This window comes from Echinops telfairi, unplaced genomic scaffold (genome assembly GCF_000313985.2).
Source record: "Echinops telfairi isolate 266 unplaced genomic scaffold, ASM31398v2 ScPeMD7_6;HRSCAF=24_1, whole genome shotgun sequence".
In the NCBI taxonomy this organism is placed as follows: domain Eukaryota; kingdom Metazoa; phylum Chordata; class Mammalia; order Afrosoricida; family Tenrecidae; genus Echinops; species Echinops telfairi.
This window is the reverse complement of record NW_022103903.1, coordinates 14,493,122-14,506,758: the sequence shown is the minus strand read 5'-3', so window position 1 is coordinate 14,506,758 and position 13,637 is coordinate 14,493,122. Positions and strand designations below refer to the sequence as shown.

Here is a 13,637-nt window from a genome sequence, read left to right as displayed (position 1 = left end):
AGAAAACAATGTGGCAAATAAAAGGTCTCATAGACTACCCCTTCTCTCTCACACACGCACACACACCCTACACACAGAATACCCACCTGTAGCTACCTCATACCACCCTGCACTGTGTAGGCTGCTATGCTGGGCCTGGAGCTAAAGCAGCTACTCAAACCCAGAGAGCGCTGGTGGATCAGCAAGCGGAACAGTGCACAAAAGGCAGGAGAGCACAGTGCCACACACGGGTTCTTGGCCTCCGCCTCAGGTGTTTGAGGAGCTAGGAGCTGCTCCATTCACTCGTCTCAAAGACCCCAATTCCATTACCGGCAAATGTTTGCTAATATATGGACTCATGTCACCATGAAAAACCTATGTACCCATTGGCATATTTTCAATAGTCACAGAATTTCACCACGTTTAAGACTTTACCTTCCAGCATACTGTAAAAATTGACATTTAAAAATAGTAAACCACTTGTTTTTGTCAACAGATTCTAAATATCTGAGAGATTTTGATTCCCATCACTGTCATATTTAAAATTCATAGGTCAACTCTTCTTTTATAGGTAGAAATATTATATTTCATTTTCCTCTCTTTTATTTACATTTTATTTCCTTATACAAATTTATTATATTTTTATGCTTGAAACCTCTTTTTTTCTTTGGAACCTTTTTTTAATCATTCTACATTTCATACTTCTCTCTCTACTAACACACACACAGGGACATTCTAAATTTGTTTTCCTGGTAATCTTTAATTTCAAACTGCTAAAACATTAACTTCTGATTGCATTATCAATAAAATTACTAGAACATAATTGATTAAAATAATATTATGACTAGTTGTGGGAAACAGAAAGATTTCTCCCAAGTCTTCTCCCCCAAATATGTTCGACTTAGAAAACTTCTTGCAGCTAATAATTGTCAAGTTACTTCCCTGAAGGCAGTCAGGTGCCAGACTACTCTAGTCCCAGCATGGGTAGGCCTGCTCCCTGCTGCTAAGGACAATGGGCTACTTCTCCCTAAAGGCTTGCTGTCATGGATTTCTTTACTGTAGGTGGAATTCACACCCTACTGTTAATGGTGCCAGGGAATAGGTTAAACCCTCTCAGTGACATCCAAAGTTAGGCTGCCATCCTGAATCTAGGGTCCGCCCTTCTTGTCACACATATACCCCCAATCCCTCCTCTTCCTATTGCGTGTATATCCCTAGATCACCCTCCTCCCATTACTGTATTACCTATAGCATAACCCTTTCCTGTGACGTATGTCTTCACCTGTAGTTAGGGGGCTTGCATGTCCCCAGCGAATATAAAAGCCTTGGTTAGCATTTAATATCTCTCTCCACATGGACCACCAAGTGAGGCTGAGGTGAGCATTGCTACCATGAAATGTGTCTGACCCCATTATTTCTCTCTCTCTTCTATCTCTCATGCTTTCTATGACTTTATTATAATCTTTACTTATTATCACTGTACAATTGCGCCTACCAGACCCGTGATGATGTGTTAGGGGCTGGATTACCCTGACAACTAGTCAACATAAAAAGTAAAAATTAACAGGAAACACATCATTTAATGAAATGAGCTTGTTTCCATACAACTATGGATGAGTTAAGTCTGAGTTCTATACCAATTTTATTCCGTTTAGTATTTTTATAGCTATAAGGCTAAGAGGAATGTCCAATAAAATGAGAATTAAATGCACTGTTGTGGCGGTGCCTCCCACTGCTTTGAATGAGGAGTTATATCCCCGTCCTGGCTTTCTAGCGAGGTAGCTTTGAATGTGATAATTTATTTTCTCACAGTTCTGGAAGCTCAAAGTCCAAATCAGGGCCTCAGCCTTGCCAGTTCCTTCCATGGGTCTCACTCTTTATCTCTCGCACCAAGAATCCTTGGGGTGTCTGTATTGTCACATAGTGTCTCCCAGTGTGTCTGTGTGTCCATTCTGCTGTTTTCATAAGACATAGGTCAGAAGGGACTAGTTTCAAGATCCACCTTACTCCAGTCCTTATTTCCAACATTATAGCATGGTCCATATGCACCTACTGGGAAAATAGATTAATTTACAAGCACAGGGGTTAGGCTTTCAATATAACTTTTTAAGAAACACAATTCAATCTCTAAATAATTGCCAAATCACTTAGTGACTTACTATCATAAATATTTTACATAAGCTATTAGCTGATAACTCAATTTTGGTTGAGTTGAAAGCAAAGCTTGGAAACCACCTGACTTGTTAATGGATTTGTTACTCCTTAGTTATTAACTTGGTGAAACATCACACAGACGTTCCAATTGTTCCTGCTTGGTTTGGGGAAATTTAACATCTTGAACAAATGCAGTATGGAAGCTAAGGAAGGTGAAAGTGTGCCTTTGCAAAGTGGGAAAGAGACAATTGTAAAAGAACAGGTCACCACCTTCGGCTTGTATTTATGGGTAGAGGAACTTTCAGAAGGAGCACACAAGAAGCGGAAGATCCGGAAACCGACTGCTACAAACCTGCCTGTGCCTGAAGAGCTGTCCTTCAGAAAACCTTCCACAATTGGCCTGCACCGCTGCGCCTCCTTCCCACACGGTACTAAACCAGCACCATCTCCTTGCCTCTATGTATTGTGCAACAATTAAATGCTAAACACATCTACTTACTGATGATACACAATTGGCATAGTTTTAAGAAAAAGTTGTTCAAAAGACAAGTATTAAGGGGAGGAGAAAGGGAGGGGGAGGGGAAAAAAGGAAAATGAGCTGATTCCGGGAACCCAAGAGGAAAGCGAATTTTGGGAATGATGAGGGTAACAAATGTATAGATGTGCTTTACACAATTGATCCATGTACTGTGATGAATTGTATGAGCCCCAATAAATTGATAAAAAAATTAAATACATAGCTTTGAAAAGAAAAAAATAAAGACAAGTATTAAAACTGAATACCGTATATACTCATGTATAAGCCGAGCTTTTCAGCACATTTTTAATGCAGTTTTTGTGGTAAAATTAGGTGCCTTGGCTGATATTCAGGTCGGATTACACTCAAGTACATACAGTCAGTGATACACAGAAGTGACTGAGCTGTTACTACAAAAACCAAACTCACTGCTATCAAGTCGATTCTGACCCATAGCGACTCCACAGACAAGGTAGAACTGGTCCTATCTGCTGTCAAGACGCTATAGCAGTCGACAGCCATACCTTTCTCCTGTGCTGGTGTTGCAATGTCCCTTCAAATTGGTTCGGATTCATAGTGGCCTTGTGCACAACAGAAGAAAACACTGGGCCCTTCTGAGGGTTCATCTGTTATTTTAAATAATGCTTAGTAGCTATTCCTAAGGTTTCTACGAATCTTTTTTCTTTCTTTCTCAAAGTAGATTATTAGGTGTTTCATCCTAGACTATCTTAGTATGGCAGCTCTACTGAAACCTGTCCACCATTAGTGATTCTGCTGGTATTTTAAATACTAATATTATAGCTTTCACCATCATAGCAACATGCAAGCCACCACAGTATGACAGACAGATGAGGGATAGACAGGGATGACTAAACATTGATAAAAAGTTAATGAAGTTACACTAATCACAGTACATTTCTCCAACCAGTGTATATGGCCCAATAGATCATACTTCAACTTTGTCTCCCTGGCTCAATGCCAGGCATAAGCCCTCAATAAATATTCCCCAAATAAATGAACAGAATCAGAGTTTGATGTAAGGTTCTCCTTTACATGTGTCATAATGCAGCCAGTGGGAGAACAAAGGAGGTTTGCTTGCACGGACTGAGACACTGAGGAGCATGACTGAGCAAGCCACACTCCCAGGGCTCTCCCAAATGTGAGCAAAGGGGCCTTGGGCAAGTTACTGGACCTCTATGCGCCTCAACTTTGTGATCTACAAAAAAGGTTCTATTTCAGAGGGTTGTAAACAGAATTGTTATTTGCTTAACACGGTGCCTGGTACATAGTACTACAAAGGTGACTATTACAATAAACAAATACTTAAAGTGGGGGGCTAAGGAAGGACGTGTTACAATAGGGCAGGTAAGAGATGACGACTACCTAAGTTAGCAGTCGAGATGGAAAGCAGACATCCAATGTAAGAGATGTCCCTGGGCGACAGTAACCATTTGGGTTTTACAGGGGCACCGTGACACCCTGTTTCACTGGTGGAGGGGTGGGAGGGAAAAACGAGGAATGGGAAGGATGCTTTCAAGAGATTGAGTAACTACATAGCAATGCATTCATCTTTCTCTAGAAACAAATAGACCCGCAAGCACTATATCATGCCTTGGAAGTAAATAGTTAAAAACAAACACCCGCTCCTTACAAAAATGTTTAATTGTTATTTCCCCATGCCATCATCGGCTCAGACTACTGTCTAAGCAGAGAAAGAATGCCCATATTTTGCCTCTGGCAAATTTAGCACATTTGTGCAAAAATCAAATTGCCATGAAAATCCAACAAAAAGGCAGGTGAAGCAGAAGGTGCAGCTAATTAAATGGATTTGAGTTCATTGCCCAATTTGTTTAGGGTCAAATGATAATTTGTAAATCTGTCTGAGCAAACTAAATAGAAAAATAACTCCTTGTAGCATATGAGGATCTAGATTATTTCAAAGTCTACAGAAAAATGCCTCTTGAAATCTTTTTTTTTAAACCATCCAACTATGCCTAATTGCATTTCAGGTCTGAGGCTATACAGAACAAGGACTGGCAGTGGGAGTTCTTGAGCCAGAGGGTTGGGGTGTAAAGCCCGACCTTTGCCACCTACGAGCTGAAAGAGCAGTTTTCTACGGCGAATTAACCTCGGGTCTGTTTTGAGCCTCACATAAATTAATAATGTCAGGGACAAAATAAACATGCAATAGGTATTTGATTAGTTAAATATAATAGTTCTGTATTTTATGACTCCTTGGATACTGAAAACTTCACAAATCAATTACTCCTCTATTGAGTTTGGAAAAGAAGACCCCCATTTCACGATTCAGTTTTGAAATAAAAAGCATAACCATAAGCTTTATTTCCAAAGTCTGGTAATTAGGATAGTTTTTAAAGGCATAATTTGTCCAAAAATAATCTGCGAACAACTTTAGACTTTATTGTCATTGTTAAACACTTATCATTTTTAAAAATGTTCCAAGGAGTCCTCTGTAAAGGAGAAATGCTTCCTGAGTTGTACCACGGTAAGATGGAATGAGAAAACGCCTGATAAGTCACAGACTGTATTGAGTAGGTAGTCACATACCTACCTCTCTTTTCCCCTTGTACAATACATTTTGGGCTTCTGCTCATAATACTCTAAGTACATTATTCACGCAGTCTCAAATGCCTGGTTCCTCTTGGCACGGTAAGTCTTTTATGATGGCAGAGTGGTTATGCATTGGGCTGCTAATCACAAGATAAGCAGTTCAAAACCACCAGCTGCTCTGTGGGAGAAAGATGAGGCTTCCTACTGCCGTTACATCTAGGGAATCCACCAGTGCAGTTTATCAGGTCACTTAATGGCAGTGAGTTTGGTTCTGAGTGAGTGGTAAAGCGCAATGACGTGGAATGACTCTCCTAAGCATGTGTTTGTTAACTCCCACAAATGATGTGAAGCAGTAGACGGGATTGGTCAGTTTTGCCATTCCACGTCAGTCAGCAGCACAGGGAGAGAGAGAATCCTGTGACCATCAAGAAAGAAGAGCTACCAGCAAAGCACATCCCGGATTCCTGTCTGAAGTGGGTGAGGCAGCAGAGACAACAGAGGGAACGGCACCAAGATCATGAACAGTGCAGAGGGGCTGAGCAGAGACCATGAGACAGTGCAGAGGAACACCATCCAGGGAAGAGAGGCAGGTTTATCCGCTCAGGAACAAGGTAGAGACCAAGGCACCATGTGGCTGAGAGCCTGAGGCCCAGAGAAGCATGCCTGTCAGCATGGATAAGAGGCACTGCACAGACACAAAAAAACCTTTATCATTAATATTTTGTAACCCATTAATTTCCCTAACAAACCCCATAATAGTGAGTGTTGTCTGTGAATTTTGTGTCCATCATATTACATGACCGAACCAGCAAAGTCAACTGTTGTGGGGGGCATTGTTGATGTCAGAATAGGATCAAGGACTAGGAGGCAAGTCTGTCTGACCTCTGCTTCATAGGAGTCATCCTTGGGCAGACATGGAATTGGACTCTTTCCCCGTTGTTTAGCCAAAGAAAGTCATACATGACCTCCATGCCATTTCTTCAGTCACCAAGAGCTGGCATCTCCTGAGGCTTTTTCTGGTATAGCCCCTTTGTTAAATATGATACTTCTTATACCAGCTGGTGCAGACCCCCCCCCTTTGGGGGTCAACAACCCTTTCATAGGGCTCACCTAAGACCATCGGAAAACACATATTTCACAATATATAATTACATCTTGTTTTCTGATTAATCACTATGCTTTAATTATGTTTAACTATGTTCAATTTGTAACGTATCAGAAAGTTACATTACGATTCATAACAGTAAAAAAATTACATTTATGAAGTAGCAACGAAAATAATTTTATGGTTGGGGGGTCACCACAACATGAGGAACTGTATTAAAGGGTCTCAGCATTAAGAAGGCTGAGAATCATGGATCTAGTGCCTTCTTCTATCTTAATACTTACAACGCCAACACACACAGGGACACCAGACTGCCAGCAAACTGGGTCTGGGGACTGTCATTCTCTTTGTATTCCACAGGGCAATGTAATGAACCCCTACAATGGCATTTGGCCAATGGCAGAACGCAGCAAAGGTACACATTTTTAAAATCACTTTCACCAGCCACAATTTCTTGGCATCAAGTTTCTTTCTACTTCCCTTTTTTTATATCTTTACAAATTAGCATATGGTTTCAAATACAATATAAAACAGGGACGCAATATAATTACCAAATAAAGTGTGCCTTTAGATAACAGGTGTTTGCACGCAGCTACCAGATGAAAGGTTGGGAGTTTGGGTCCACTCAATGGAACTAGGCCTGTTAAGTACGGCCATAAGAAGACAGCCATTTGGAGCCCTATGTTGTGCAGTTCTACTCTGAACACACTAGGCTGCCGTGGGTCAAAATCAACTGGCAGGCAACTTTTCTTTCTAAAGAGAATATAAAGGATGTTGGCATTAAAGAAATTTTTTGCATTTTCCTCTGAATTTCAAAAAGCAAGCATCACCTAAAGCTTTCGCTAATATTTTTATGTTACATAATTTTAACAAATATGTGGACATTATTGTTTCAAAAGGATCAAAGCAAAGCAAAGACTTAATAATTTTGCTTACTATTCCTTCAAAGTTTTCTTCCTTTCCTTCGTTTTCTCGGTTTTTTTCCATTTTTGTTTTTCTTTCTAAGGCCTCAGTAGGAAAGGGAAGGCAGCATCATATTGCCTTATCTTTTTTAACTTACCCTGGCCACCCCAACAAAAAGTACACTAACCATCTTACTTCACCCATCCCCCAGCCCTGAGAGAGGAATTCTACTAACCTTGCCGTACTCCAAGCATCTCCAAGCTCTTTGGAATACTGTTTTTCAAAATGATCCAATACAACTTTGCAAATCTGTTTTGTAAGCTTCCCCTCTGAGTTTGCTTTCAGCTATGATAATAAGAAAAAAAATTGCTGACACACATTGAATTATGACAAATTTATTGAATTTCAACAAAAGCACCCTGTTTTAAAAAGATAAAAACACTGTGTTACATTCTTATTACCCGTTGCGGTAGCCAGCCTAAAGGGCAGAGAACTTGTCCTTAAGATTTCCAAGACTACAGGAGCAAACAATCTCATCTTTCCACTCCTGTGAAAGGCTGGTGGGTTTGAACTGCCCATCTTGCAGTTAGCCACCCAAAGCTTAACCCCAATGTGCTACAAGTCCTTACAAATAAAGCAAAGTATCACAAGTAATAAAATTTCATTAAGGCAGACATAAGAGTGAAAATTTCTCTCAATGATCATTGTCCAAATATAAATCTAAAGTTAAAACATAATCTAGTAATATTAAGCTATGATAAAAGCAATTCAACTATGTTTTATAAGCCTCTCTAGATTTCAATATTAGGGAGAACTGAGTGATGGGGATACAAGTGCTGGGTTTTTTTGCAACTTCTCTATAATTCTAAAATATTCCAGAAATTTTATTTTTTAAATCAATCTCGTTTCTTTGAATTACTTTCTTGCAATCTAGCCTTATTTCATCCAAACAAGAAATTTTCAGGATTTGCTATGCAACACATGTCGTTCTAATGTAACATACACTGTTTCTATTACTCATTAAACAAAGTAAGGGCAAGATGTAGTGAACAATTTCACGGTTTTTCACATCAGTGATTCTGTTTCTAGCTATGGCTTTTCTCTCTCTCTCTCTCTAATCTATACGGTCCTACAGAATCAAATTTACAGTCTCCAATAAGCAAGGTAAACAGGGGCTCAGTCCTGCTTATTTACTAGTGAACAGACGTCCACGTTTTACCCTGTGAAGCTGTTCGCTACTGATGAGTGAAAATGCCCAAGTACAGACCCTGCTTTGCTGTTGGTCTGAAAGATCAGGGAAGAGACCGGACAGAGCAGTCCCATCCCTCCGGAAGGGAAAAAGAGCTGGAACGCGGGGAGAGGTTGGGGTGGCGGAGGGGGCACAGATACTTCCTTCCGGGAATGTTACAGGGAAGGCTCATAAGCAGCCGGCAGCGCACTCAACATTACTCCAGGACTCGGGATCGAAGAGCCAAAGCAACCTGGACTCCGCAAAGGGACCCCACAGGCCGATCTCCCAGGTCCGAGGCGCCGGCGAGCCCCCGCCCTCACCCAGGTCAGCGACATCTCCTCCGGAGCGGCCCGACCAGAGAGCCACTTCGTCCCGCAACCAATGGTCTGCAGAAGACGAAGACATCCTGATTTCCGGGAACTCCGGAACTCACTGCCAATCGTGCGCTTTTTTTTCCCGTATAGAATCTCGCGAGATTACTAAAGTCTCACGGAAGAGGCCGAGATCTCGCGAGAACCATTCAGAGAGTGGTTTTCGGAGTGTTTGGTGGGAGCTGGGGCGTCCATTGCCGCCAGCTCGGCGGTGTTTGGAGACCTATGCTGGCGGCCTGGGCGGGCCGCCTGGTCTTGAATCGCTCCCGCGCGGAGTTGTTTTTAACGACAGTGTGGGTGACATTCATTAAAATGATGCAGTCTCTCTCGGTCATTTGTAGGTCTTGTATGATGATCGTAGAAGAAGCCAAGTTGGTTACTGAATTTTATCTAACATTCCTTGACCTCATACCAAATAGCTCAGAGGACAAAGGCGATGATGAAAATGAAACTAAGGCACGAGTTATCGTGAAAATACACTATAAAAGGGCGTGTGTGTGTTTACATGTGTACATATACATGCATTTGTTCATCGGAAAGATTAAGCGATCAATTTGCTTGACAAGCAAATAACAAGAAACACGCCTAATGGCAAGCAATAAACGCCCAAATGTCAGCTGCTGTTGTGTATTTTCTCGTTAATCATGATGACCTTCTGTTGCGATTGAAGACCAGCATGAACTCTCACAGTAGTCTCCACCCACAGTTTCCAGGAAGGTGGAGTTTCATCCATTGTGACGGAAAGACATTTGAGTTACTCATTTCATGATACTCTCCAGTGGCTCTCCTGTAGCAATCAACTTATATCTAAAGAAAATCCATGCCTCAGATCTCTGATATTTACAAAGTACTATTGTGATGCTCACAGAATATAGGTAGGTACACGTCTACATTCCTAAAAAGAAAAAATTGTTATTTCTACTAATGGATATAACACTACATTTATTTGAACAATTTCCTTGTGATAGTTGTTAGATACTCTGCAACCGATTTCAACTCAAAGTATACCTACACCATTAGGTTTTGTGTGAGTGTGTCTGTGTGTATAAGATAAAGCTTTATATAAAAGAGCAGTTGTATATTGGGAAAAGATCCCAGCCCAGTCCAGATCAAGTCCATAAGTCTGATATTAGCCCATATGTCCGATATTAGTCTATATTTCCTCTTCAGACTCACAAAACACATGCAATGATGCCAAATGCAGGAAGATCATAGCCAGTGGGTAGAAAGTCTTGTGGATCCAGTAACAATGGAAGCATCCCAGCGCTGGCAGGGGTCTCCATGTGGCTTCTCCAGCTCCAGGGCTCTGGCTCCATTAGCATAGTTCCATCTGTCTTGAAAGCAGAAAGACCCGGCAGGGAGAGTGTGCTGGCCTCTAGTGAGCTATTTATCGCCATTGTGCCTCCAAATGAAGTCATCAAGCTGCTACCTAGGTGTGTTAGTCACCTAATCTGGTGTCAATTTAAGAATTAAGAGTGTAGGTTTGGAGTCTAGGCTGTCAATCTGGAAATAGCCAATGAGACTTCTGTGTGGGTATGGCCACGCCTCCCTCTCTCTGCTACTCCCTGGGTGACATTGCAGAAGACAAATCACATGTATGGTGAGGTAGTTAATTTATTGTGCCAACCTGGCTGATAAACACATGTGGGGTAATTGAAGGGCAGAGGGATAAATGGCTCGATGAGCCTCGCCTTCGAGTTCACGGGTCTCTTGCTTTGTGATGGTCGGATCAGGGTGCCTTAGCCAGTTCCCTTTTTCAGCTAGCAAGGTTCACTTCCTGCAAGACATCCCTGAGGAGAAGCCGCATGCACCTACCCCGATGCAGCCCTGGGTGCTGGAGCAGCCTTGTGGAGACCCCTGCCAGCGCTGAGATGCTTACACATGCATTGACTCAGCTTTCCTCCTGCAGTCGGCATCTTTGGGTCTGTTTTCTGAGATGGAAGAGGACTTTGTGGATTGGTGTCGGACATATGGGTTAATGGGTTAATGTTAATGTTGGACTTGTGGGCTTGGGCAGCACTCGGTTGGGATGTTTCTTGATGCGCACTTAACCTTTATATACATGAGTTTCTGTGGATTTGTTTCTCTAAAGTACCCAGACTAACACAGACACAACCAGATCTCGGGAGCCAGAGAAGCCGCAGAGAGACCCCTGCCAACACTGAGATGCTTACAACACCACTGGACCCAAAGACTTTCTACCCACTGACTTGTGATCAGCCTGCCTTTGTTTTCATTGCATGGGTTTCTTGAGTCTGAAGAGGACTTTATAGATTGGTATCGGACATATGGGCTAATATCAGATTTATGGCCTTGGACTGGACTGGGTTGGGATGTTTTCTCAATGTTCAATTCCTCTTGTGTATAAACCTCTCCCTTATATACATATGCGTGTTTATGAATTTGTTACTCTAGTCTACCCGGACTAACACAACAGGCTAGACTCCATCCCTTCGCAAGTTGACAGTAGATGATGTAACTGCCACAACTTGTAAGGATAAAATAATAATAGTACAGAGGTTAAAAAATACAAAGAGTGGGTAAGAAGAGACTGTAACTCTTTATGGAAGTAGAAAGCTTCATCTTTCTTCCACGGAATAGCTGGTGATTTTGAACTGCTGTCTTGGGGGTTAGCAGTCCAATCATTATGCCGCAGACACCACACCAGCCTGAGGACAATTGCCACCAGGCAGAGGACTGACACGACTCCACCTTCCATGCGTCTTTTTTTAACCCTCTTCTGACCCTGACCCATACAGTCTCCTTCACTGCTCATAACTGTGGGGGCTGAAAAGGAAAGCGAGCAGGTTACAACACGGTAAGGATGCAGTCCTTTTGTCTGCTCTGGCTCCTCTTCTCATCCAGGCCATGGCCATGTCTCTTTCCGGTCTTCAGCCTCTAGGCCACATGGGCCCTTGGCCTCTGCCCTGCACAGCCAAGTGCCATAACACTCTTGTGCCACTGATGGTTGTCCAAATGGCACCCCACTGGGCAAGTCAGCCTCCTGCCCAAAGGCACTCGGCTTTCTTGCCTGTGGGAGGGAAGCCTGCCACTCCAAACCCTAGTCTTGGCCTCTGAGGCCACTGTCACTTCACACAAGGATCTCTGTTGGGGTGGCTCTTCTTTTTTTGATGGTCAGGGCACTCTGTCTTCCTGCCTCGGGGATGGCTCGCTCACATGCCCAGTGGAATGGCAAAACTGGTCCCATTAGGGGTTTTTTTTTTTTAGCTCTATTCTTTATGAAACATACAGGAGTTTCTCGATCTACTGAGTGAATTCCAATTGCCAACCTTTAGGTTAAGGATCTATATTTATTTATATTTATTATACTTGCAAAAAATTGTGTTAAGTGCCATCAGTTTGGTTTTGACTCGTGTTGGCCCTGTAAGTGAACAACAGAGCGTCACCCTGCCAGATCCTACAACGATTCCTGTGTTGGAGCCCACTGTTGCATCCACCATGTCAATCAATTTTGTAAAGAATCTTACTGTTTGTTATTGACCCTCAACCAAGTATGATGTCCTTCTCCAGGGATTGGTCCCTCCTAATAACATCCAAATCAGAGAGAAATTTTTTCCATCTTCACTCACAGGAATATTTTTGGTGTACTTATTCCAAGACAGATTTTTTAGTTTTCAGCACTCTGTGGTTGTGTTAGTCTGGGTGAACCAGAGAAACAAATCCTTAGACATGCATATGTGTATAAGAAAGACGTTTGTATACAAGAACAACTGAATATTGAGAAAACATCCCAGCCCAGTCCAGATCAAGTCCATAAGTCCAATACTGGCTAATATGTCCGATACCAATCTATAAAGTCCTTTTCAGACTCATGAAACATGCAATGATGCCTAATGCAGGACAATCACAGGCCAGTGGGTGCAAAGTCTTGTGGATCCAGTGGCTGTAGAAGCATCTCAGCATTGGCAGGGGTCTCCACTTGGCTCCTTCTGTTCCCAGGGCACAGGGTCTATCTGTGGAGTGCCAAGTGTCTTGTCATTAGAGCACCTCTCAGGAGTCAGCAGATAAAGTCTCTCCTGCCTCCAAGGAAGAAATCCATGAGTTCCCAGAATTCTCAGGGGAAGGACATGCCCACACAGAGGGAGGCCTCATTGGCTGTGACCTGATTGACAGACTAGACTTCACCCCTTCACTCTTAATCCTCTCAAGTCCCAAATTGACACCAGATTATGTAACTACCACAGTGGTACATCCAGTATTCTTTGCCCACATCATAATCCAAAGGTATCAGTGATTCTTCTCCATTCCTTATTTATTGTCAACCTTTGATATGCAATATACGGTGACTGAAATGACCATGGCTTGGGTTAGGCGCACCTTGGTCCTCACAATGTCATTAATGAGATCTTTTGTGGCAGACTTGCCCAATAAAATGCATCTTCTGGTTTCCTGGTTACTGCCTCCATGAGTGTTAATTGTGGACCCAAGGAAAATGAAATCAGTGCCAATCTACTCTACTGAATGGGCAAAGAAAACCAAAAGAGAAGAATGTGCTCAACATTTCATAAGCTGAAAGAACTAAAGGAGAAAATTCAAGCCTCAAGCTGAAATATTGAAGTAGTCTAGCAGCAAAAGAGTGAACGATCCATGAATCATGAAAACAAGAAAAGCAAAAGCAAAAACGGAATAAATATACCAAAAAAATAATCAGCAGAAGCTTACTATATGATCAAGAACCTATGATATTAAAAGAAGAAGTCCAAGCTGTACTGCCGGCATAAGCCAAGAACAAAGTTCTAGGAATTGGTGGAATACCAACAACATATTTCAATGAGAGGATGCAAT

The 13,637-nt window shown here is 42.2% G+C and overlaps 1 protein-coding gene across 1 annotated transcript in view; it reads right to left on the bottom strand.

Annotated features, from left to right (window-relative positions):
• The window catches only part of NSUN3 (NOP2/Sun RNA methyltransferase 3), an 87,313-nt gene extending 78,482 nt beyond the window's left edge, over positions 1-8,831 (bottom strand). The window contains exons 1-2 of the mRNA XM_045286261.1: positions 8,781-8,831; positions 7,465-7,574 (exon numbers count right to left, since the gene is read on the bottom strand). Of these exons, the coding sequence (XP_045142196.1) occupies positions 7,465-7,574; positions 8,781-8,795 (125 nt within the window). The 5' untranslated portion in view covers positions 8,796-8,831. The remainder of the gene's footprint in view (positions 1-7,464; positions 7,575-8,780) is intronic.
• Positions 8,832-13,637: the final 4,806 nt, after the last annotated feature.